At 43.4% G+C, this 25,384-nt stretch overlaps 1 protein-coding gene and 1 long non-coding RNA gene across 3 annotated transcripts in view; both read right to left on the reverse strand.

Annotated features, from left to right (window-relative positions):
- The window catches only part of LOC136015158 (uncharacterized), a 36,305-nt gene extending 15,693 nt beyond the window's left edge, over positions 1-20,612 (reverse strand). The window contains exons 1-3 of one of the 2 annotated variants that reach the window (XR_010613092.1): positions 18,096-20,612; positions 7,215-7,306; positions 527-650 (exon numbers count right to left, since the gene is read on the reverse strand). This is a non-coding gene — a long non-coding RNA (uncharacterized LOC136015158). The remainder of the gene's footprint in view (positions 1-526; positions 651-7,214; positions 7,307-18,095) is intronic. The other variant, XR_010613093.1, reaches the window with a different exon arrangement.
- Positions 20,613-22,076: 1,464 nt separating this feature from the next.
- AIG1 (androgen induced 1) overlaps positions 22,077-25,384 on the reverse strand; it is a 125,888-nt gene continuing 122,580 nt past the window's right edge. Inside the window, exon 6 of the mRNA XM_065680693.1 lies at positions 22,077-22,742. Coding sequence (XP_065536765.1) covers positions 22,705-22,742 — 38 coding nt within the window. The 3' untranslated portion in view covers positions 22,077-22,704. The remainder of the gene's footprint in view (positions 22,743-25,384) is intronic.

The following is a 25,384-nucleotide window of genomic DNA, read 5'->3' on the forward strand; positions in this document are numbered from 1 at the left end:
TCTACATATGTCAGGATTTTTTACTTGATCTTTAATACACGTGTTATCTGGGGAGACTCAAAATCTGGCATGCCAAAGCCTGGGATTGGACTGGATGCAATCTTTCTGCTGTGGGAGAGCTATTTCTACTAGACTCTGCTCTCCATCACCTCCAGAAACCATGAACCGATGCTTGTGTTGGCAAGCGGCTTCACTACTCCAGGTAGACTCATAGTGTGACACCCCACCAGCTATAAAAGTTCTGTCTACCCTTCCCTTGTTCCCCAGAATTCCTGCTGGCTCAATGTACCGATATGCCACTGGATTCAGACTGTATTTATTTGGCTGCATACCTCTGCTCCCTGCAGTGAGTGTACAGCAACCAAGCTGGGCTTTGATGATTTCACTGTGCTTGTTCTGCCCAGCGCACACAAGCTCACAGCCTCAAAGGCTGTGTCCATCACAGGATCCATATGTTAGTACATCACACACGTGTTTAGTTTTAAGAGCAATTCAGACATGTGCTTGACTGATAGAGAAAACACACCTTTTGTTCCCAGGGTATGTATTTTCAGTGTGTCCTAACTGGCCACAGTTTTCAGATCCTGTGTCTGTTCCCAAGATGCAGCATGACAAGCAAAGGCAGATGATCCGGTTCTCAGCGTCTTTGCCTAGAGAGACATAAATCACATCATAGGTATTATTTCTTCACATGTTGTGCCATTTGCCAAACAATTAAGTGTGCGCTGGTGAAGGATTTATAAGTGAACCAAGGCTACAGAACACAATGCAACTTCACAGCAAGAGATGACAATGCAATTCTTTAATACATATTCTTTAATATTACATTTCATGTAAAACCAGCTGATGCAAAATCAATTCCATATTAAATTGTGTTTTCCCTTTCAGTCCTTTTAAACTTAGAAAAAAGCGAGAAAGGTACCAACAGCCCATAAATAATCTCTAAATAATGTGTTACAGATGGATGACAAGTGGCATTCCCACAACCCCATATTTATATTAAAAAATCTCATGTGTACATTATAGAGACTATCAATTACAACAGCTGAAAGTAGAACAAATGTGATGAATGCACATCTGCTTTACTATCCATTACATCTTGTCTTTGTGAGAAAATGATATTTTTATTCCAAGCTATATATCTTATAAAGTTAATACAAACAAACTATACGCTTTAGCTACATCAAAGCCTAAATACCTACATCCAAGACACGCTCAATTACATATAAGTATTATAAATAATACATTAATAATAAATCACTAGTTTCTGGCATTTGTGGAGTTCTATTTATCATACTTCGGCAGATAAATTGATTCATCCTTGCAAAACTGCACTTGTTTCAATAAATGCGATTCTGGGGTGTGATTTTGGACAGTATCTTCATAATCCAACATTAAGACTGCTGGAACACAGAGCAGGTCAAAAAGCAGCCAGCCGGTTCAAAGGTTTTCACTTGTGGCTCTCTCTCTGATAATTACTTGAGGGGCAGAGGATGCTGGTCCCCTCCCACAGCAGTATCATGAAAAGCCCATCTCTGAGGCAAGCACTGGCTCCAGCAGCCATTGCTTGAGAGGACCAAACAAATCACCCAGCCCTCCTGGCAGAGCATGTTGCTCCCTTGGTCTATGGAAAATGCTTGGCTGTTGCTAGCACAGCAATAACACTGCAGGAAAATCTGCTTCCAAATAATTTAGTCTTTATTTACTCAGAAAAAAAAACATTAAACAAGCTTAAACATGAAGGCTAATGAGATGCTGGCATGGGAGTTGTTTTACAGTAATAGAATACTTCACATGTTTCTAAGGACACAACATCATGCACAGGTCCACAGACAGACCTTCAGAATGAGATTTCTTGAGGACCTTGCACCCATACACATAATTTGGTAGCAGGAAAGCTGCAGCTACATCAGCCCGTCTCAACAGGCTAAGAAGGCAGGGTACAAACTAATTGAAAGGGCTTGGCATACCATGGGTAACTAGGGAGAGCAAGCAAGCAGAGAAACAACCCAGTGCCCTTTCTTTCTATGTTGACTTTACATGCAAAGTTTTTATAATGGTTTTTAAACCTCAAGTTGAAACTACTCCATTATCCAGCTCTACGTGAACTAGATAAGTAGTAGAACCAAGGTGCCTTCTTATATTTATGCAATGTTTCTCATCTGGTTGCTTTTTTAATGACTATATAAATATATAAATAAGATAAATTAGGATATGCCTTACTGTGCAACTGGGGAACAGATCAGACTCCTGGTAACACAGAGAGTTTTCCTATTCATCATTATAACACCTAGGAAAGGAACAATGCAATACACAGCTCAAGGTTTCACATCTTGCCTCTGCCCCTAACCAGCGCAGACAGGGTGAAAGCTGCTCAATACCTCCATTTGCTCCTCTAAATGACAGTATGCTTGGCAATACATCAGCCAGGGGGGTTGAGGCTAACTCTTGTAAACCAGTTTTGATTCCTTCCATCATGTCTCTCATTAAGTGTAAATTGCCTCCAGGGAAAGGCAGCTGATTAAACAGATTCCTCAGTGACATAATGAATTTACAAAACCCCTCTAGTTTTGCTGGGTATGTTCAGGGAAAAATATCTTCAGTCATTGAGGGCAAAGTCCACCGAGAGGAAGGATCACTCCATTTCCTATGCCTTGGGGCCTGAAAAACCTTCCCCACCCATCTCATGGGCCTGAAAGGAGATCCCTGCTGCATGCTGGAAGGGAAGAGGAGAAGGACAGGGACACAGTTATCCATCCATCCACCCATGGCACCAACACATCAGCCCATTGCGCCCATGCCAAAGCGTGCAGGTCACAGCCTCCTTGCTTTCCTTGGCAGTGCAGCCTAGCCCAGCCAGCTTCCCCACAGCAAAGCTCTCCAAGGCAAACTGTGCACAGAGAAGTACTGCCTCTCGGCACAGGAAAGATGTAGGAGGCTTTTTCCAGTGTTCAGACCCTGTTTTTAATGTGACTCAGCTCTGCAGAGTCCATAAGGATGACACGGGTTGTGCTTCATTAGCAGTTAGGTTAATGTTTGGAAATAAAAAGACTGATGGTTTTATCTGTTTAATCATTTGGTGCTGCCAAGAGCGACCATAAGCACAGCCCAATGGTGCATGAAGAGAGTACAGCCAGACATTCGTTTCCCACCACTAAAATCCAAACATTAGCATACAAGTAGTGTGGCAGACTGGCAGGGGCAGGCAGCCAGGACTGCAACTATTAGAGTGACTCAACAATCATAATTTTCTTCATGGAGATTTTCAACCTCCCCGCAATGGAAGGAAGTAGGGATGGATGAGATGGGCTAATTTCAAAGTCTGGCAGTTCATTTGTGTTTGCCCAGCTTTCCTATGCCCTCAGCTGAACTAGGCTACAGAGCTAAGGACTAAAAGACTGTAATTTTTCCTCAATATTATTTCACTTGTTTGTGTGAGTCCCCCCTCTCTTTTTTCTTAAATCTTCTCCTCTCAGGTACATTCTTCAAGCAAACAGTAGCTGCAATGCAGATTCACCACATGTAACCAGGTGATACTCCTGACCTGCCATATGCAGCCGGCAGCAGCTATAGCAATCTATCACTGAAAAGCAATCGGATGGCTGGATCACACGGTCAGCTGGCACCCAGGCAACACTGGATGTGGCAGATGCCATCAGTGCAAAGAGCAGAATAAGAGACAATGGGAGCCAACAGACACAAAGACATTGTCTTAACAGAGCATAGCTATCTCAGGTAGTGCTTATCACCATTTATCACAGAGTAAATGCAGCCATTGGATTCACTGGTCCTTCAAAACATACGTAGAGCAGAGTCTGGCCGATTTTGGCCAAGTTACACAAACCACTTTTCCTTTAGTACACAAAGTCAAAGGGGAGAGAAGCCACTGAAATATCACAGTGGAGTTGCACTCCAAGCAAAGCTTCCTTGGACATGCAAACACACACCCTACCCACTTCTGGGAAGGTGCATGCCTGGGTATGTAACAGTCCAGCTGCCCCAACAATTCCAAAGTGTAAGTACTGCACTGTCGTAAGACCACTGCAGAGCTTATAACCTGCCACATAAAGCGTGTTGTGCAAAAGCTTCTTAGCAGTCACACAAGCAGGCTATCATGTGGGGCCTGGCCAGCCACATTAAATGAGACAGAGCTTCTGCAGGGCTGCTAGAACTGAAACATGGGGACTTAAGGCCCTTGGAGCCTCTGCAATTGTCCCACATCTAATTCATAAAATCATAGAATGGTTAGGGTTGGAAAGGACCTTAAGATCACCCAGTTCCAGCCGCTTGCCATGGACAGGGATGCCTCACACTAGACCATGTTGCCCAAGACTCTGTCCAACCTGTCCTTGAACAGTGCCAGGGATGGAGCATTTACCACTTCCTTGGGCAACCCATTCCAGTGCCTGAACTTCACCTGTTTAAGCCCACTGCCTTTCTTCTATTTGTATTCTGTTGATATGCTCTTTCCAGTTAAAAGGACAACAGCAGCAGCCCATGTTCTCAATCACCTTCTCATGTCTGTGGTATTTCAGAAAGAAGATGCTGTGAAGAGCTGCCCATGGCTTTAACATGTCAGCTCAACACTTTAAATCCTTTTTCCTCTGCCAGAGCTATGCTGTTTGCTAGCACAAAAATAAGCTGAGCCTGAGCTCTACCTACTCTCCCTGCCTTTCCTCATATATTTAGGAAAATAGCTAGAGCACAACTCCCACACATTGTACAAGATCCAGATTCACGCAGCCCTAAAAGAGCCTTTTTCCTGTCCCAAGTCTATGCTGCACTAGTCAAAACTTAACACTTGCAAGATTATAACCTCTCTGGGGGGCAGGAAATAGAGTGGGGGGAGGAAATACAAACAAACCTGAACACACCTAACACACGTTGCCACTTCCATAGTTAACAACACCCCACAATGCAAAGCTAAAAGAAAGATAAAATTGAAAAAGTCTTACCACCATCTCTTTAACCCTCAGCTCAAGGCCACCTCTACTCCACAACTACGTAGTTTCCCTCCAGCTTCACATTTGCAGCCTTGCCATCCTAATAAGAAATCTTTGCCAGCTGGATCTAGCTCTCAAAGCAATCTCTGTAATGAGGACAGGCACCTGGGGACCTACCTGCCTGGCTCAGGAGGAGAATTTCGTTTGTTTTTCCAATCCCCCGTACTGCATACCCTCCTTTGAGGCTGTGATAAGGGAATGCCAGACCACCTGGCAACAAGAGCAGATGAAGAGGGAGGGACTGATGAAGAGCTGAGATGTGGGTGGTAGCCAGGGTGGGAGGAAAGGGTTAGAATCATAGAATCGTTTAGGCTGGAAAAGATCTTTAAGATCGTCAAGTCCAACCATTGACTTAATATGATCAGCTCCACCACTGAACCATGTCCTTAAGTGCCACATCTACATGGCTTTTGGATGCCTTCGGGGATGGTGACTCCACCACTTCCCTGGGCAGCCTGTTCCAGTTTTGGTGAAGAAATTTTTCCTGCTATCCAGTCTAAATCTCCCCTGGCGCAGCTTGAGGCCATTTCCTCTTGTCCCATTGCTTGTTACTTGGGAGATGAGAGTGACCACCAGCTCACTACAACCTCAGGCAGTTGTAGAGAACAATAAGGTCCCCCCTGAGCCTCCTTTTCTCCAGGCTAAATGACTCCAGTTCCCTCAGCTGTTCCTCACAGGACTTGTCCTCTAGGCCCTTCAGCAGCTTTGCTTCTTCCTTGCCTGTCCCTTCTGATCAGAGCTCTTGGGTATGAGCTTTGATACCAAGCCTGAGAAGAAGGTGTAGGGTGCTGGTGTCTGGCAAAACTGTCTTTTTGTTTTATAGCTTTGTTTCTTTATTATACTTTTTTCCCCTCTATTTCGTTTGCTGTGTTTCAGTCACAGCTAGCTAGGAAGGGGAGGCTTCACTTTCTCATGAAGTTACTGTTCAGTCAAAGCCTAACTTTAAAAATACATTTGCTAAATATGCACTATTCACTCTTGTCCTCAGCAATTTGATTGGCAGAAATAAGAGCCCCAAAAGCGGATCTTGTCAGTCATTCTCAAGCCTTCCTTTATATGGAAACAATCACCTGCCATTTCAACCATATTTTTAAAGGGGCACAGTGCACATAATAGGATGCACACACCTGCAATCACAACCTCTTCATTTTCTAGTGAAGTATTATATGTGGGGATTGCAGATGTGCACAGGGAGGATAAGAGATCCTTCCAGGTGGCACTTGAAACCCATCCTGGCCTATTTCCTAACATTTTCTGTAAATACACTGCATACATGTGTACATCTGCATCTACTTTCCATCGTGCAGACACCCACTAGTGCAGCTCTGAGCACGTGTCTCATGAAATCCAAATGATGAGCATATGCTCACATGCAGGAGAGGCACTGCACCGTAATGCACCTTGTGGCTTGGGGAAGTGGAAGGCACAGGTGTTTGCTCTGGAACAGGTCACATTGGCTCTCTTGCATGAGGTGGGCCCAATATGGGGGAGATTCTGCTATTTCGTATTTTTAGATTCAGCTTTTTCTTTTAGGGTCACAGCAGAGGACTGGGATGACACATGGTCATCACTTGCATGTTGTGGGCACAGACCGTGTGTCATGCATACCCACTAATTTCAGATGTATCTATCTTTCAAAAGCAGTGAGTACCCATGGCACTGGCTGTACCTTAAGAGACATGCAGACACTCAGCAACCTTAAAAGAAGCCTGATGCTGGGGTCACAAGTTATGTTTGGAGAATGGTTCCATGACAAGTGAAACATTTATTTTTCATTCAGAGCCCTCCTAAGAATTAAACAGGAATTATTCTATGGTAAATTTTGCTACAGCATTTCTGGGACAGGATGTCCAGAGAACAAGCATTCTTCATCTTATCACCAGAACGTCTCAAATCTGACCTGAAAATCAAATTTGGTGCCAGGTGTAGTACTGTGTTTGTGGTCTGTTGCAAATGTCAGCCAGCGAGGGCATGTGTTGGGTTATGGCACACAAGTAAAAAGCACAGAGCTAAGTTCAGCTGCATCTGCCTTTGCTGGGAAAGGAAATAATTATTCTATTTGTTTTTCTTCCAACATGGGAATAGCAAATGTTTTCTCACCTCGCTGAGGGGAAAAAATCACACCCAATATGGTTAAGGTGCATCCCTTTTTACTGAGCAGCATGACAACCTTGAAATTTGAACAGGGCTGGGTTTTTTTCTGGTTCTTACCTTCTGGGTTTTTCGCTGCCTTTCCTTTTTTTCTCCTTTAAAGTGGTTTATCCTTGAGAGATGCCTCATGGATGAACATCTTGGGTTACTTCCTACAAAATGGCAGAGCTCATAAACAAAAGGAACGGGTAGGGCAGAAGTGAAGCTCATTTTCAAACATGCCTTTAGAGGAGCTGATTTTACTGCAATCTGGACTCAAATACTGGACCATAGAGGAAAAAGAACCACAACCCAAAACGTAGAACTAGCCCTGCTGTTCTGTCACCAGTAGCAGGCAGATTCGTCCTTCCTAGGGGCCTGATCTCAGAGGATGTGCTGTGATACCAGCAAGGTGCTGGTTTTGTGGCAAACATGCTGCAGCTGAGATCTCCTTTTCCAAAGCTCAGATACACCTTCTGGAAGGCCAGTGGTCAGATGAGCATTTCGATGTTTGTGTCCCATGACCAAAGGCAGGGCTTTGGTAGAAGCACAGGAGCAAAGCCGATGTGTGGACTTGGAATGCCCCCAGCACTGCTGCTTTTTGATCCACTGCACCTTTTTGGGGACCCTCCTTCATTTTTCAGCTACTGGATGCTATGACACAGATTTCTTGACATGCAGTGTGGCTTTCTCTGACCGAAGGCCTTGTGAGACGGAAGCCTTTGGGCACAGCTCATCCATGAGTTCCCCTGCCTCCCTCAGCTCCAGTGATGCAACCTGTGTCCCTGCATTACTCCTTGGATTCAGTTCCCTCACACAGGTGATCCTCAAAGTGAACATTAGAAAGTGTTTTCTGGGCCAAGGCTTTTTCCCCAGCAGGCTTCAGAAAGGCCTGTTTGCTTCTCTCAGGGCTGGTGTTGCCTCCATTCAGCCTCTGCAGCAGAGTGCTGTCCTCAGCATAAGCCAGCAGTCACTGCCCCGGCTGCACTGCACTCTGACTGTGGTACTTTGATCAATCAAAGCAAATCAAGGGCAGGTCAAACTGAGGCACCATGTGGATTTCCTTGTCCAGCTCATGTCTTACCCCTGACCACACAGAGGACAAACTCCTCCTCAGCCTGCAGTTGCTTTCTTAGCAGGCTTTGCTCTGCCCACGGTGATGCTGGTGCCAGGGGAGGAAATCCAGCTCTGTATGAAGAGGTGCACAGAAAAGAGCTGCACTGCACTTACGTCCCAAACCTCGTGGTGCAGCTGCACTTTCTCCCTGGAGGTGGGGAGGGGAGCATGGCTTAGCTGGAGGCAGTAGGGGCTGCAGCCTGCAGGTTCAATGTACTGCCCAAGCTGCTGTACCAGGCACGCGGTAGGTGAGTTAAGGACACACTTGCAGCCTTAATTCTTAGTTTCCTAGGTTTTGTCAGTTTAAGCCAGATTCCTAATGTTATTTTAATGCAGTTGTTTTGTGTGTGAATAATACGCTGTCTATGCCAAACCACAAGCTCTGGAACTAGTATCTCATAAAAATGCCTAGAGTCCAAAGCTAATAGCTGTTATTCAGCTGGTCGAGTAATGCCTAAAAAGTTACAGATTAACGCTGTTCCCCAGGGGAAGGTAAAATTAAACTCGACTTCTGATGGGGCTGGGTGTTATTTCTCGCAGTGTCTGAGCCTGGGCTGGGGGACACAGCTCACTGCACATCCTGGGTGCTCTGTGGCAAGGCTTGGCATTCTGAACTCATGCAGAGAGTGCTGCGCGGGCTCTACCTGGCATCCCGGCAGGCAGATGTTGGGAGGTGTGAGAGATTTCCATCAGTTTTCCCTTAAAAAAGCCCCCGCCTTCCCAGCAACACTCCCTCCAGCAATCATAGGATCATGGAATAGTTTGAATTGGAAGGCACCTTCAAAGATCATCAAGTATGACCCTCCTACAATGAGCAGGGACACCTTCAGCTATATCAGGTTGCTCAGAACCTCATCCAGCCTAGCCTTGAATGTTTCCAGGGACTCATCCTCACCCAGCCCTGCTGCTATGGGCAGTGATGCAGGGGATGCTGAAAAGGCTGGGGGGCCATGGACAGGACAGAGAGTCACTCGCTCCTCAGGCCATCAGTGTTTGAGCGAGTGGTAGCTGGGGTGAGATCAGGTCCTGTGTCCACCAGCCTGGCACGGTGAGCAGGAGCCAGTGCTAGAACCAGCAACAAGGGAGATGCCCCTTCCCCTCCCAGAGGGTTTGGATGGGGCATCAGTGACCTGCAGGGAGCAGAGGTGGGAGCGGAGGGGCCTGGCAACAGGGGTGAAGCTGTCACTTGGTGCTTGAAATTGAGCCACAGGATGTCAGTGCAGCCTGTGTGAATGCCATGCTTGCTGGAAGAAATTACTGTCTCCTCTCAAGAGCACACAGGAAGATCTCTTTCCCAGAACACCTTCTTATTTAGGAAACTCACATCACAGCAACAAGGCAGAATGCTTATTTGGGAATAAGAAAATGAGATGTGGCCCTGAGTCAAGGTTTGCATGTAGGCACCATGGCAGAAAGTTTGACGACGCAGCAGAGGCAGCTGCTGGCTCAGTAATGAACACAGGGCTGGATGGGCTGGAGGCTCAGACAGCTGGTGTTTGCTGCCTGCATCCTCCGATACCAGCTGCGGAGTTGTAAGGTATCTGTTATTTTCCTCTTACAACACAAAGGGATTAGCTAGATTAGCTTCTGCAGAGGTGAGAAAGAAATGTGTCATGAAGACTCTTTATTTTGTCCTAATTGGATTCACACCCTCTTTCTGAATAAACCTCATTTTACTCCAGCTCTTGTGGTTTTTCACAGCCGTGAATGCTGAGCTCTTCCAGGGATGGGCAAGTGAGTCTCAGCTTCGGTGGGGAAAGTGAAGGGGTTGTGCTGCAGTTACTTGGGGCAGATAGCCTGCAAGCACCGTGGCCCAGGAAGCTCTCGTGGTCATGTCCCAGATGATGCTTCGTGGTCGCAGACAGGTTTTGGCAGCACGAGGTAAAAGCCACTCTTTGATCAGGGAAATCTAGGCTTTTCAGTCTTTCTGGACATGACATCCACACCTGCTTTGAGTAAGCTGCAGCACAACATTGCGACCCAAAGGCATGGCAATTCTGCCCATCAGAAAGCAGCATCTGCCAGTCCCCCTTCAGCAGGATGAGCTGTGCTCTAGGCTAAAATTGTCAGCAAATTTTCTGCTGCAGTTCCATCATCTTTTCTAGCTGGTGTGGAACACTGTATGAAAGTTATCTTTGCTGTTTTTCTTGGATCACTCAGAAACATGGAAAGTACCTACAGCAGGGGTGGCCTCTTGAGTTGTCCTTTACATCTCTGGAAACAAAATGAGCTCAGGTGGAAAAGAAAGAAGAGCAAGTGTGGTTCAAGAATCCTAGGTCTGGGTGTTTGCAAACTGATAAACATCCTCTCTGTGTTAATCCCACTAAACAAGTAAATGATTTTCACTCCCATGTCCTTTGCACTGTGCAAGCTTTTGCTGTCTCTGTACTGGCCACTGTGATTTGAAGCTCTGCCTCCGAGTCAGATGGGTATCAATCACCTCAGACCAGCTGGACTGAGCAATGCTGTCTTGATGAGCACAGCAGAAACCAGACACAAAATAAATGAGATTTTGGGGGGAGTCTAAATTATGCACTCCAGAGTTATGCCCTAAATTTGAAATTCTTCCATTTATTTCTTGTTCCTACAGAGAACAAATGAATGGTACATCAGGAGAGCACATTTCTCCAGAGAGCATTTGCTCCTGCAGTTTCCAAAGATGTCCTGTATTTGGGGATGACTCCTCATCTACACCAACCTGTGACTTGCCTGAGAGAGCTGGGTAGATCTTATTGGAATTTGGGCACACATATTAAACTTGACATAAAATTTCTCTTTTATTGCTGTTTTGGTCGTGTTTCTCCCCGTGACAGATTGTTATATCCCGTTGGCTTTGTTACTTTATGACTGGACACTGAAGCATCAAATAAATCCATACGCTGTGTACATTCTCTGTTTGAAGTGTGTATTGGAGTGATTTGGTATATAGATTGCCATAATTTTCAATATTATCTTTCACCTTGCTCATTTCATCTTGCAGAACTCATTTGCTTTAGTACTGTTAAAGCTCATGGTAGGTGCTAAATAAACATTTCAAACTATAAAAAAAGTTACTGGCCAACTGTGAAGTGGTAAAATCACCCATGTGAGCAGAGCATCCAGTTCTGCAGGGCAACCTTCAGATTCCCCCCTTTCTCTTCTGTGCTGTCTCATTTGCGGCACACCAGATGAGGTTTTGGCATTCTCCCTCCCTGCACAGTTCCACAGAGCAGTATCCATCCTGACCCCCCCAAAAACAGCCAGAAAAAAAAAAAAAAAGCCCAAAATAAGAACTATGTGATCAAACTAATTCGAAGGAACTTTTTCTCATTTAGACAGTACAGTTTATTTTTCCTCATCCTAATTTCTGGAGTGCCAGAGCCATCTTAGAAAATTTCCCCTCAGTATTTAGCCTGAATCAAATGTAGAATTTTCCTAGCGGGGAATATTCCAGTCTACAAAATGAAAGTAAAAGGAAAATAACTGAAATCAGACCTTGCTACTAGAAAATATGAAGCAACCTGGACAATGGAAAACACCATAATACAGGAATCACTGCATCTACTGAAGATTGCCACCTCTGCAATGGAGCTTCCAGTTGCTCTAGTTCCACAAAGCAGTGCCAATACAGATTTTTAGAGCAGGAAGCAAACCAGAATAGTATTTCTGAGGGAAATCAACGGTACAATTAGGAGAGCCAGTATTACAAGCATCACTTTCCCATCACAGTACCCATGCAGCACAGTAAGAAAGGCTTGATAGTACAAGCAAGGACAGGACAGGACAGGCTCTGGGTCACCCAGCTAAAAAGTGGGTGGGGAGAACCAACAGGCTTCCAGTCCCTTTCTCACTGTCCTTCCACAGGGAAAAGTAAGTAAATGGAACAGGCTCCTCCCCTGCAGATTGACAGTAAAGATTTAAGGATTGCTTGATTCAGAACTTTCTAACTTTTGGAAATGCCAAATGACCCATCTGTCTGTTGCTTTTTTAGCAAGCTGCAAATTGAAGGACACTGCATAAACTGAGGGAAAACCCCAATAGTCTTCAGCACAAAATTCAGTCAAATCTCTGCCTTCAGCAGCTTCCACATCACAGAAACCTTGAGAATACAGGAGGACTAGGGCATGAGGCCTTAAGAGGCCAGAGTAGAAATCAATGTTGTTTCCTTTTAAGAGAAACTATAAATAGTATTTAGCATCTCCAAGCAGGCAAGTTCATAAGTGAGCCTGCCTGATTGTGGACTGGCTTCTTCGTCAACTTAGTATTCAGGAGAGGGAAGAATTGCCATAGCAACATTCCCAACTTCTGACATGTATCATGCAGATCATGTAGTCAAGGCAGCGCAGCACCCTCACACATGTGCTCTGTGAACTTTTGCATTCCTGACAATATTAAAGACAGAACTATGTCTCATGATTGACACACTTGCCTGTGTGTCTTTATGATGCCTTAAAAAAAAAAAATATGGAAATGCTTCCCTTCCCCCATCATCCTCCTTTGAACTGTTTTCTCTTCTCCATCCCACTGAAATGATGAGAACAGCTCATGCCCCAGATCTGCAGATATATGTTCTTGACAGTAGTCCTACGCTATGCAAATGTGTAAATTGCAAAATGTAGAGGGTTTAAAAAAATTAAGTATATCCAGCAGAACCCATATTCCGAGTTAAAGCACTGAAAGGAACTAGAAATCTTCCAGTACATGCATAATTAATGTCTATTGAACAAAACCTTACATCTTTTTTCTATTGTTATTGCCTTTTTTGTTTTTTGCTTTGAGTTAGTCTGAAATCTCCAGACACACACACACCAGCCAGACCTATGACACATGCCAATATATGTATTGCTCTGTGAGGGAGCTTAGTTCACAAGCAAAGCAGAATACACATTTGCAGCCAAAGCCTGGCTAACCCCTGGAATGGTTTGCGCTATGTGAACTTCCTGGTGAAGGACAGGCACCACACATCACACAGGGCTAAGCTGTGGGCCAGTACAAACAGGATGCTGCAACAGCGTGCAGTAAAATCTCCTCTGTAACCCTGACAGCAGTGGCAGCCAGGTACTTGACTTTACAAGTGCTCTTGATTTAATCACAGGTCACCCAGTGGGCCTCCTTCTAAGCTTACTGCCTATCCAGTATTGTGGCTCCCTTCCAAAACCCTGTAACACCAGAAACAGTTGGAATATAATTATACCACTCTCTATATATGCCTCTAACTATGCTTATCTTACCAACGGTTCTGATATTAGAGGCATCACAATACACTGTCTCATGCCTATGTGTCTTTTCCTCAGACCTGGGATTTTATGTGATGCCCTTGCAGGATGCTGATGACACCATTTCTACACAAGGCTTGGCATCAGTAGCTCCTTCTCCAAGGAATGGGCTCAAAATTCTGCGTAACTCTATGGCCTCGGCAGAGGGAGACCAAAACCCACTTTGACTGAGTGCTTCTCTCTGGACTGGAGATGCACTTAGCTGTGGGCTACACCTAAGTGTGGTGGTGTTTATAATGAGGTTAGTTTATTTTCCCATGGTCTTCTTTCTTACACAGCTCCCCAGCGCTGCCTCAGGAGTGCTCACTGCAAAGTGTTCCTGTTGGATGGCAGAAGCTCCCACTGTCTGTGCCAAAGGAGCTCCTTTGTATAATGGTCTACTGGAAGCAAGTCACCTTCAGACGGTGCCAGCTTTTTATCTTTCCCCCTCACTCCCCATTCCTGTCCAAACTGTCCAATTATGCTTCAGTCAGCATTGCTTAATGGTTCAGCTGGGATCAGTTCTCCAATGAGCTCCTGAGTTTCACCCAGATTTGAGAGCCCTTCCTGCTCATTCCAAGAAATAAACATTCAAGAAATTACAGAATCACAGAATCACAGAATCCCAAGGGTTGGAAGGGACCTCAAAAGATCATCTAGTCCAACCCCCCTGCAAGAGCAGGGTAACCTACAGTACATCACACAGGAACTTGTCCAGGCGGGCCTTGAATATCTCCAGTGTAGGAGACTCCACGACCCCCCTGGGCAACCTGTTCCAGTGCTCTGTCACTCTTACAGTAAAGAAGTTCTTCCTGATGTTAACGTGGAACTTCCTATGCTCCAGTTTACACCCATTGCCCCTTGTCCTATCACTGGATATCACTGAAAAAAGCCTAGCTCCATCATCCTGACACCTACCCTTTACATATTTGTAAACATTGATGAGGTCACCCCTCAGTCTCCTCTTTTGCAAGCTAAAGAGACCCAGCTCCCTCAGCCTCTCCTCATAAGGGAGATGTTCCACTCCCTTAATCATCTTTGTGGCTCTGCGCTGGACTCTTTCAAGCAATTCCCTGTCCTTCTTGAACAGAGGGGCCCAGAACTGGACGCAATATTCCAGATGCGGCCTCACCAAGGCCGAGTAGAGGGGGAGGAGAACCTCTCTTGACCTACTAACCACTCCCTTTCTAATGCACCCTAAGATGCCATTTGCCTTCTTGGCCACAAGAGCACATTGCTGGCTCATGGTCATCCTCCTATCCACCAGGAACCCCAGGTCCCTTTCCCCTTCGCTACTTTCCAGCAGGTCACCCCCCAACCTGTACTGGTACATGGGGTTGTTCTTCCCCAGACGCAAGACTCTACGCTTGCCCTTGTTAAATTTCATCAAGTTTCTCCCCGCCCAACTCTCCAGCCTGTCCAGGTCTCGCTGAATGGCAGCACAGTCCTCTGGTGTGTCAGCCACTCCTCCCAGTTTTGTGTCATCAGCAAACTTGCTGAGGGTGCACTCAGTTCCCTCATCCAGGTCATTGATGAAAATATTAAACAGCACCGGTCCCAGCACCGACCCCTGAGGGACTCCACTAGTCACAGACCTCCAGCTAGATTCTGCGCCATTGACCACAACTCTCTGCCTTCTTCCTTTCAACCAGTTCTTGATCCACCTCACTACTTGATCGTCAAGCCCACACTTCCTTAGCTTATCTATGAGGATGCTGTGGGAGACAGTATCAAATGCCTTACTGAAATCAAGAAAAACTACATCTACCGCTCTACCATCATCCCTCCACCTAGTCACTTCCTCATAGAAGGCTATAAGGTTGGTCATACATGACTTCCCCCTCATAAAACCATGTTGGCTGTTCTTAATGACCCCCTCATCCTTGATATGCCTAGTGATGGAGTCAAGAATAAGTTGTTCCATCACCTTTCCAGGGATGGAGGTAAGGCTGACCGGTCTATAATTACCCGGGTCCTCCTTCTTGCCCTTCTTATAGATTGGTGTGACCTTTGCCATCCGCCAATCCTCAGGCACCTCGCCCATTTCCCACGACTTACCAAAGATGATGGAAAGTGGCCTAGCAATGACCTCCGCCAGCTCCCTCAGCACCCGTGGGTGCATTCCATCTGGACCCATCGATTTACAGATGTCCAGTTTGCATAGCTGATCCCTAACCCAATCCTCATCTACCAAAGCAAACTCCTCCTTTGTCCTGACTCCTTCTGGGGCTAAAGAAATCCGGGGCCCTCGGGGAGAGTCTGCAGGAGTAAAGACAGAGGCAAAGAAGGCATTCAGCACCTCTGCCTTCTTTATATCCTCTGTCTCCAGGGCACCCACTTCGTTCAGCAGTGGGCCTATATTGCCTCTTGTGTTAGTTTTATTTGCTATGTATTTGAAGAAGCCCTTCCTATTGTCCTTAACCCGACTAGCAAGATTAAGCTCCAAGGAGGCCTTAGCTGTCCTAATTGCCTCCCTACATCCTCTAACAACTGTCCTATATTCCTCCCAAGCGGCCAGCCCCTCCTTCCATAATCCATAGATTCTCCTTTTCCACTTGAGTTTGCCCACCAGCTCCTTGTTTAACCACGCCGGTCTCCTAGATCCCTTACTTGATTTCCTACTCATTGGGACGCTCCGATCCTGAGTTTGGAAGAAGCGGTCCTTGAATGCTAACCAACTATCTTGAGCCCCTTTACCGCCTAGTACCCTTTCCCATGAGACTTCCCTTAGCAGTTGATTGAAGAGGCCAAAGTTGGCCCTTTGGAAATCCTTCTTTTTAACTTGTCCCATGGAGACTCTTGGCCAGACTACATTCAGGTAGTTGAGGTCCTCCATTATCACAATTTTTGCTGCCTAAGTATTCTGTGCTTAATTGCCTCTTCCTACTCTATGACTAATAACACTCCTGTTCTGTTAAGCCACCTCTAGAGAAAATGGTTTGCAGCTTAATACCAGTAGCAGAAGAGGAAGAAGGATGACCTCCCACTCTTTTGTCCCATTACATCTGTCAGGTGTAAACTTAAGAAGCCAAATTGGGAGCCATTATTACATAAGAATAATTTATTTTATTTTACATAGTACCTAAGCTAAAATGATTCTATGTATAAAGCTATCCAGGCACTCTTCTGTTTGTAAAATCAGACATCCAGGAATGAAGTACTACAGAGCACTGCAGCCGCAGATCATCCCTATTGCTACAATCAGGATGGCCAGCAGCTCACCAGCCTTACTCCCAGGAGAAAAGTGGGAGCACAAGGAGCTGCCAGTTTGGAGTTACAGTGGAATTACATGTCAAGAATGATGCCTTTCACAGTGCCTGGTTTCCTTCCATGTTAAGCAAATAACTGCCATTTAACATCTGGCTGTCGTTCTTTGTTTCTACAGAAGATCATATGTGTATGTAGATCTGTGTGCATGTGTGCATTTAACTTTCATGTACACAATATTCACACAGTGTGGACTATCTGCATATTAAAAAAAGCATAGAGATATTATGTCCTAGTACTGACTGTACCATAGCAATCTCTATATTTAGAATGCACACTGTGGAGATACTTCTCCAGCCTAATGGTAGATGTTTACTTTTTAATACACAAGCTATATATAAAATGCTGAACTTGGACACCATGAGTAGCTACAATACAAATTACATGAAAAATGCTACTTTACTTCTGTCTCGTTTTACACAGCTCTAAGGAGCAGCAGATACCTCCTCTGGTGGGCCGCAAAGTCTGTGGCCTGCCTTTCAAATTTCTGTACTGGCATTTACTGTTCTGAGGTTCAAATCCCTTTACAGCTGCGGTCTGAACAAGAAAAGGGCACTTAAGGGATTAAGACTACAACTTGCTCTTCTGGGTTACATTAAAATCCATTGATTTCCATCTGCTACTTGAACAAAACAGAGTGCATTTTTGATAAAAATAAAATTGCTTATTTTGGAGAAAATGCATTAAATGTATTTGATGTTTATGGTCTGTAAATTGGACAGTTCTGTTTTTCTTAGACTTAATAATACAAGGAAGCCACTGTGCTCAAAAGACCTATTTTCACCCTAAGCACAAAAAGCTCTTTCATTTTGTCATCAGAAGCACTACAGAAAGCATCCTACTTGCAAGTCCACTTGCCCCTCATTCAGCAAAGCCCCTGCCCTGAAAAGCATGTATGCCTGTGCTTGGAGCTCTACATGTGCCCAAGCAGTGTTCTTAAACAGATAATCTCTTTACTTGCCAGGCAAAATAGGACGGCCCAAATATATATGAAAACTCCTAGTTTTCTTTCCTTCACTGCAACACCTGTGACCCCAGCTTAAGCAGCTGGCTACAGCAGCATGTGGAGCTTTGAACCACATGAGCAGAGCAGAGCTGCTGGGATACGCTAGCAGAAATGACCTCTTTGACTACTATGCCCTACGGTTCAATTAGGAGCTTTCTTATTCTGCTGCAGATGGAAAATGCCTGTCACCAGCATTTGCCCCTGTTCACACGAAACACAGGAGCATTAAAAGACAGGATTAGTAGCATAACTTCTCCAAGGATGCATTCAGAGGTGACCTTACCTACACATCTTCTACTGCTTGCTCTGTTATTCCCAGGGCAGGAACACCAAACCTACCTCAGTGATGCTAACCTCAGGCTGAAGGTCTCTTCAGAACTCTTCAGAACTGTACTTTAACTCAAGTTTTAGATTCTAAATCCTTTCAGTGTTCAGTCCAATGGTATCTGAGTCTTCAAAGGCTACCAAAGGGTGTTTCAGAGCAGACTGACTAATCTTTATATAAAAACTGAAGAACAAATTGTGGTTAGGATTTGGAATACACTTTGAATAGCAAATTCAATAGGAAAAGTGAACTAAGAAACGTATGCCTTATATACCGTCATTACAAACTGCCACATGAGAGCTTGCAGAATGGTTACCCATTTTTCAGTCTACTCACAGTCTCCAAGCAGCTTTGACATGAGCTGGTGGTAATTTAGCCAATATTATTCATGCGGGCAGAGAAGCAAAGAATCAACTTAAAATTGGGGAAAATATTTGTAATTTTTCCTTTAAAATAAGGCAACTGTTGCTACAGAGGGACAGCAAACTATGGTTTTATCACACACAAACTGAATCATAGACTAAATTAATTTTGTTTTGAAATTGTGGCAAAATTTTGCAAATTATGGTAACATTTTTATAGCACAGTATTATGGGAACTGTGCATATATGTTCTGGGGTAGCTAAATGGATACAGAAAGTCAGGATGAGCTTTTAAAAGCCAAACAGGGGATACAGGTGTAGTGAAATTTATGGCAACTCTGTGCCTAGACTTTCTAACTAGCCCTAAAAAAAAAGCCCAAACTTTTTTGCGTTCTATACTAAGTCAAGATTACAAAGCCAGGCATTCAAGATGGAGGTAATGTCAGAATTAAGGCTGTCTGTTCAACCTTAATTTGGCTCCTTGTAAGCATGAATTATGATATTGCCTTTAATTAGAGTATCACACATATTTTCCTATGCCTCATTCATAACCCATGGTGGATGGTGCTCACTGAATGATGAAACTGTATTTTGTTTTCTCCTTGTGGTTCAAGGTGTGGCAGCCTGCCTTATTTACTGCATGCTATATTCTTCTCTGACAACCAAACTAATGGTTCCTTCACAGTGTTTTCTAAGTGGTTTATGATTACATCTACAACATACTCAAACAAACATTACTAATTCCATTTTACTGCAGTCCTCAAGGGAAAGGCTAGAGTTTTTTCACTTAGTTTATCCACCTACAACCAATTTTCATTGCTCAGTTTCATCAAAGCTTTGCTTCCTTCACCTTTGGTTTAGGCAGCTTTATCTGCAGCAGCTTTGTGGGGGTATTGACAAAACATGGGAACCAAAGACGGGATCCCTATTCTGGTGTGTGTCTTGGGTAGTCAGGCCTGGAGAAGGTCAACAGATTAGGGATGGGACACAAGATGGATTATTCCCACAGCTGATAAACAATTGTGAGAATTACCTGTGCATTCAGGGAAGTGCGGGCATATTTTTCCTAAAATTTGGACAAAACCCAAGAGACTTTCCCCATAAATTCAGAAGTGTTACTGTCTTGCATCAATGCTATCATTCTTCCAAAGACCCATCTCCACAGCAAGAGAAAGTAAAGTTTTCCAGACATGACTTTTTTTTCCACAGACTTGCACTTGAAAATAGATGACTTGTTCTGTCAAAAAGTCTTCCACCAAAAAAATAGTTCCCCCAAGAGAAATACCTTTCAGGGACAATTTCAGCCACGGTGGTTGAAATTTGGCAAGCTTACAAGTGACTTTTACTTTAGTCATCATTCATCCATCATCTTTCTTAAGACTGATGGATTGTGTAATTCTAAAGGGAATGTACACAGTCTAGAAGAGCGCACTCTGGGTAACAGGTCCCTAAGTTATTTATATCATGGTTCATACATCACAGGCTGAATTTAATGCTCTAAAATGTTTTTTTACTTCAAATATGATGATTCAAAGCTCATAGGAGGTGGAGAGCTTTCTGAGATATGAGAAGACAAATTGAGTTCAAATCATCTTGGAATACTATAAATTTCCTCAGACCAATGAAACCCACCGCATTTTGTGTCACATATATTGCCTTTGGCTAACACTGCCAACCTCAAGGTCTTAATGGAGATCTAAGCTTGGTAGTCTATTATCTTTGAGGTGCTTAATATTCACAGGTTCACAGATATCAGGGCTTACAATTTTAAGTGCCCCTATGCTGTACCTCTGAAAGGGAGTCTTTTTTCACTTGGACACATACCTATGGATTCAGCTATGCAATTCTGATCGCTCACACTCCTGTTCCCTTTATATTCTTACTACATTTCCAAAATCACCTAAAATGACATTGTATTAGAGGAAAAACTTATCTTGAGCAGGTGCAAAACTTGCTGAGAGAGGAATCTTTCCATCAACAGCCAGTTTTTGAGGCCTCATACATCCAGTGGTGCAATAAATACAGCAGAGATGTTCAGAGTGTGCTCTAGCAGAATGTGTACAGCTGTGCGGCATTCTGGCATTTCTTACTTTTATTTAACACATTCTTTCCATCAGAATGAATTCCTGAATTCAGTGAAGGAAACAATCCCTGTGAAATAAAAAAATTGCAAAAATGTCCTAGACTTAACAGCAGAGCATGAGTTATGCAAGTTCTTCATACGACAAACAAGTCAACAAGGTTTGTGCTTTGGTTTTCTCACCCTAAGCTGCAGTTGATAATCTGCCACAATGTGATGTCTGTCATTGCTGCTGCTGATGTTGGGAAGTACAGCCAGATTCCTTTGCACATTCATTATCCACCAGTACTTTCACGCGCTACCACAGCTTTCAGAAGCAGTGACTTTAAGCAGTTCCTAGGTCACTAAACATAACTGATTCCACATTTTCTTTCCTTACTGAGTTTTGAAAGCCTGTTGCAAATAAAAGATATGTTACCACCTCCAATATCAACCGCCTATCACAATGAAGCCCTAGTTAACTGTGGCTAAAGTGACCATGTTGCAGCATTACTGTGCATATGTGATGCACAGCTCAGGTCCAGCAGAAGGTAATATGTCTAACACAAGGCCCCATGGCTACAGCTAATTTGCTTCCAAATTCTGCTACTCTTGTGTGTCCTGTGCTCTCTCTCCCTCTGTGGGACCATCAGAGGAGCTCCTTCTTCTTTGTCTGGCTTAATGTTATTTCCATTAACATTGTAGCAACTTGCCTAGCTTTGAAATCTTTGCAACTCTTGATCAACAGGTTAAAAATTATAGAGATGAGACACAGTCACAAGGGCAGTATGATCACAGAAGCCTCATATTTTTAAGAAATCAACCAAAAAGCACATCGTTGAACTTGTGCATTGTACCCTATGATAGCGTATACATAAATACATTTAATGAGTTACTGTGGAGGCATGTCACGAGTTGTGTAAGACCAGTTTCCCCACAAACTGTTCTGGAGCAGAAACACGCTGCTGGAGCAAACCGGCAGAATCTGGTTAAGTCACTAAAACTCTGCAGAAATCCCTTAATAAAAATCATACACTAACACTAACCACCTCTGAAGCGCTCCGCATGTGTTAAAATAAATACATCTAGATACACTAATGAATGAACATGCTGAGAATACCAAGACATCTGGATCTTAAAGTTCCTTTTTTAAAAGTAATTTCTGGATGACAATTTTCCATTCACTTGATTTTGACTCTAGACAATCTTTCTGCCTGCTAGAGTTCCTTCTTGATTGTCGGATAATTAAATAGAATTCTGTCAACTTTTAAACTATGGCTATTGTTTTGCACCTGAATTCCTCAAATAGGCATATGTTCAAACATTTGCTTACACGCCTTCCTGAAGCAAGGCTTAAACGCTGTCTCTGGTACAACACTAATGCCTCAGCCCATCTACTGAGAACTTACAACCTGAAAATGCAGGATCAGGTCTTATACTGGGAAAACAAGAAAAAAAAATACTCATGTAGAAATACTATTCTCTACAGTAGACACTGGAAAACATGAAAATATATCATTCAAATGACACTAATCCATCCAGAATTTCAAGAATCAGCATGAAGAAACAAATGCTGGGATAATCTGATCTTTATTTAGGCCTATTTAAGAAAAGTCCCATCATATTCAGATAGTCTAACACTGCAAATAAGATTTTACTGGATTCAAAAAATTAACAACACTGATTTAAGGCAGCTGTTACATGGTGTTACATTAATATTTCCATCAGATTGAATTCTTCTTCGGATACATTCATGCAATTAACTTCTACCGTATTTTTACATTGTATTTTGAAATATATATTGTTTTGTTTCCCCACATTAGAACTATCTTGTTAAGCTTTTCTCAAGAAATACAGATGGACTCATTGTTCTTCTTGCTCGATGTGAAAAGATTTAATGACTTCATGATTTAATGACTTATTTGATGCAAGGAATGCACATGAGTGCCATGGAGATAAATATACATCTTATATGTGCATGTCACATGCAAGAATGGAGAAATACGAATGATGTTGAAACATTATTACTATTCTTAGCTAAAATCATTTTCCCTCCATATAAAACCCCCAAATATCATTGTACTGAGCAGACTGCCTATTAAACTTCCTCCTCTCCAAAAGATTCCTCTCCATGCCAACCTCTGTCGGTGATGAGAAATCTTCTGTGAAGCCATAAACAATGCTCCATGTTGCTTCTATTTTTCAGTCCAATTTTGGCTTTTCTTTTCCTTCTTCAATACCTGAAAACATATGGAGAACAGCTTTTAAAAACTCTCAATTAACAAAAAAGAAGAGTTTACTTACAGAGGTTCTTCTAATGCATTAATCTTTCTTTTGCCTTTATTGCATTTGTTTCTCGCCCACTTGTTCACTCGCATGTGTTACCACACCTGCTATGAACGAAAAGAGAATCTGCACACCTGATGGCAGTGGTTGTCCAGTAATGAACTGCTCAACCCTCTCTCCTGCCAGACCATTTTCAAATCACCCTAGCCCCCTGATGCAGGCTCAGCCTTTGACAGTTGCAGGGGCTGGGAATAGTCAGTACTCTCACCTCCCCTGCTTACCTACAAGCAAACTAGATACATTTTATTATCTGAAGCTGAGCAGCTGACTTTCTTTGAAAGCAAGTTTTTAAAACTGTGTTTCAGAATTCAGTAGCTTTAAGACCCTTCATTTCAACAGTGGATATTTAAATATTTGCAAGTACATCTCCCTGTTTGGAGAGTACAGGAATAAAGAATCAATTACTGTTGATAGGGCTCCTCTCGTAACAGCCATGCAGGATTAGGAGGGCTGAGTTGTGCGTAAGGCTCCTTAATGAACTTATCTTTGCTGCAGGACTTGCCTCTTTCCTATGCTGAGTGAACTCTGGGCTGGGCAGCAGATGGTGTTTTTTCTGGCAACAAAAAGATTCAGCTATTTCATATGCCTGTTCCTGGACAATGAATTACTACTGGTATCTGACAGAAGTATTGTTCTTCTCACTAAGCCCTCTCTGCCAGACATCTCAAATACAAATATTTCTTTTGGAGGTTTTCAGGCCTGATGCATGCTAGAAAAGAAAGACTTATGGGTACCAAAGGCAGAAGAGCAGCAATGTTTGAGAACAGAGTGGAAAATCCAGCAACAACTAAGATCACCTGCTAATGCAATATATCTGTAGATGGCAGGTACACCGAAAGTCACTTCAAAACCAGTTAATTAATTCCCATATGGGAAACAGTAAGACCCATCTGCAGCTAGAAGCCACAACTGCAGAGCTGCCTTGCTGAAAGAAGCAACATGGAAACAAATGGGTCTGACACTGCCAGCAGCCCAAGTACAATGGTCCTGCATGTTGCTGGCAAACCAGTGTAATGGAGGAGCCACTGCTGAAGGTTTAACAACCAAAACAAGGGGCTGGGTCTAAAAGATTACAGTGGGTTTACAAGGCTGCTCCAGAGCCAATCTCGAGTATTCTTTCTGCTGGAAGGAACTTTTCCACTAGTTTTAAGTGAGCTACTTTATTTGCCTTTTAAAAGGAATCTCTTTCCTTTCTTCTGAAGCACTCTACTGCAGATGCATCAAACAGATAAGCAGGAAAGCAGATACCCTCAAAACTGCAGAAAGACACTGGCCTGTACAAAGGGCAAATTTTTCCTTGCCTGCCATGTTTGTGGTTTAACTTGGAAAAACTAACTGCAAATCATTTTGTCAGTAGTGAGGTTTTATTTAATGTATCTCCAGAGGAAAAGGAAAAAACTCCAAACCCCAAACAACCCACTCTCACCCCAGAAATCTCATGGCAGGCTGCTTTGATTTGCAAGCTTACTGCTCAAAAGCCCCTTTTAAATGTATGATTTTCAAATAATATTTTTGCAAGTCTTGCATAGTGACAGTCTGGCATTATTTTACATCTCTGCTGCTTGTGGTGCGCCTGCCATATGCTTCAGGTTAGATTTACACAAAGCGTTTCCAGCGCAGCAAAGCAGCAGGTGACTCCTGGCATTTTCTGGTTTGCAAGTGCTTGAGCTACAGAGGACTTTGGATCAATATACTTTAACAAAATCAAGGAAATCATAGAGAAGATAATAAGGTGGCCATGGTGAATCTTGGAAGAGTTTGGAAGAATGACCTGATTGACAATAGCTCCTCTGGGGTGGAGCACCACAAGAACCAGGGATTTCGTTATGCATGGAGATCTCCCACCATTTCTTATTTGTGGACTTGGTAAGAATATGTGATTCCTTCCCACATTATTATTCTTCATACAGGACTTATGTCAAGTGAAATTATTATTCCTTGTGGCTGCTTCAGGAACTTCTTTCCTGAATCAACTGAAGTATGTTAAATGGATGTGAATGTGACATCAAACTAAGGACTGGAACTATGCTCGAATACTGTGGCCAACGGTTGCTGCCTCTAGAGCAAAAATAAAAAGATACTTCACAAGTCTTTAAGTAAAACTGCTTAACATACTTTAAATAAACACTCAACCACCATCTAACATTAAGTTCTACCTGGTACTGGAGGACTTGTTAAAAAAGTTACCTGCACAATAAACTACCATATGAATTTATGGTGTATTAATCAGTGCACACTAAGTTTTCCAAAAGGGGATACAGGCTGTTCATATGGTCCCAACATGTTACAGGCCAAACAATGTAGTGACAGAATTCCTACAGAGCACAGATTTCACTCCAGTTGTGACTAGCGACTGTGGTGATGATGAATGTTGTTTGCTTATTTTAGGTAATTTGATAAATGAAAAACATCTTTCATAAAGGAACCTCCTTCTAATCTTGTGTTTGTCTTATTTTCCCTTTTCCTCTTCTCAGCAATGGGTTGCCCAAGCAGGGTAGATAATGTAGTCTGCACAGTTATGTTTACCCTGCACAAA

This window comes from Lathamus discolor, chromosome 5 (genome assembly GCF_037157495.1).
Source record: "Lathamus discolor isolate bLatDis1 chromosome 5, bLatDis1.hap1, whole genome shotgun sequence".
Taxonomy (NCBI): domain Eukaryota; kingdom Metazoa; phylum Chordata; class Aves; order Psittaciformes; family Psittacidae; genus Lathamus; species Lathamus discolor.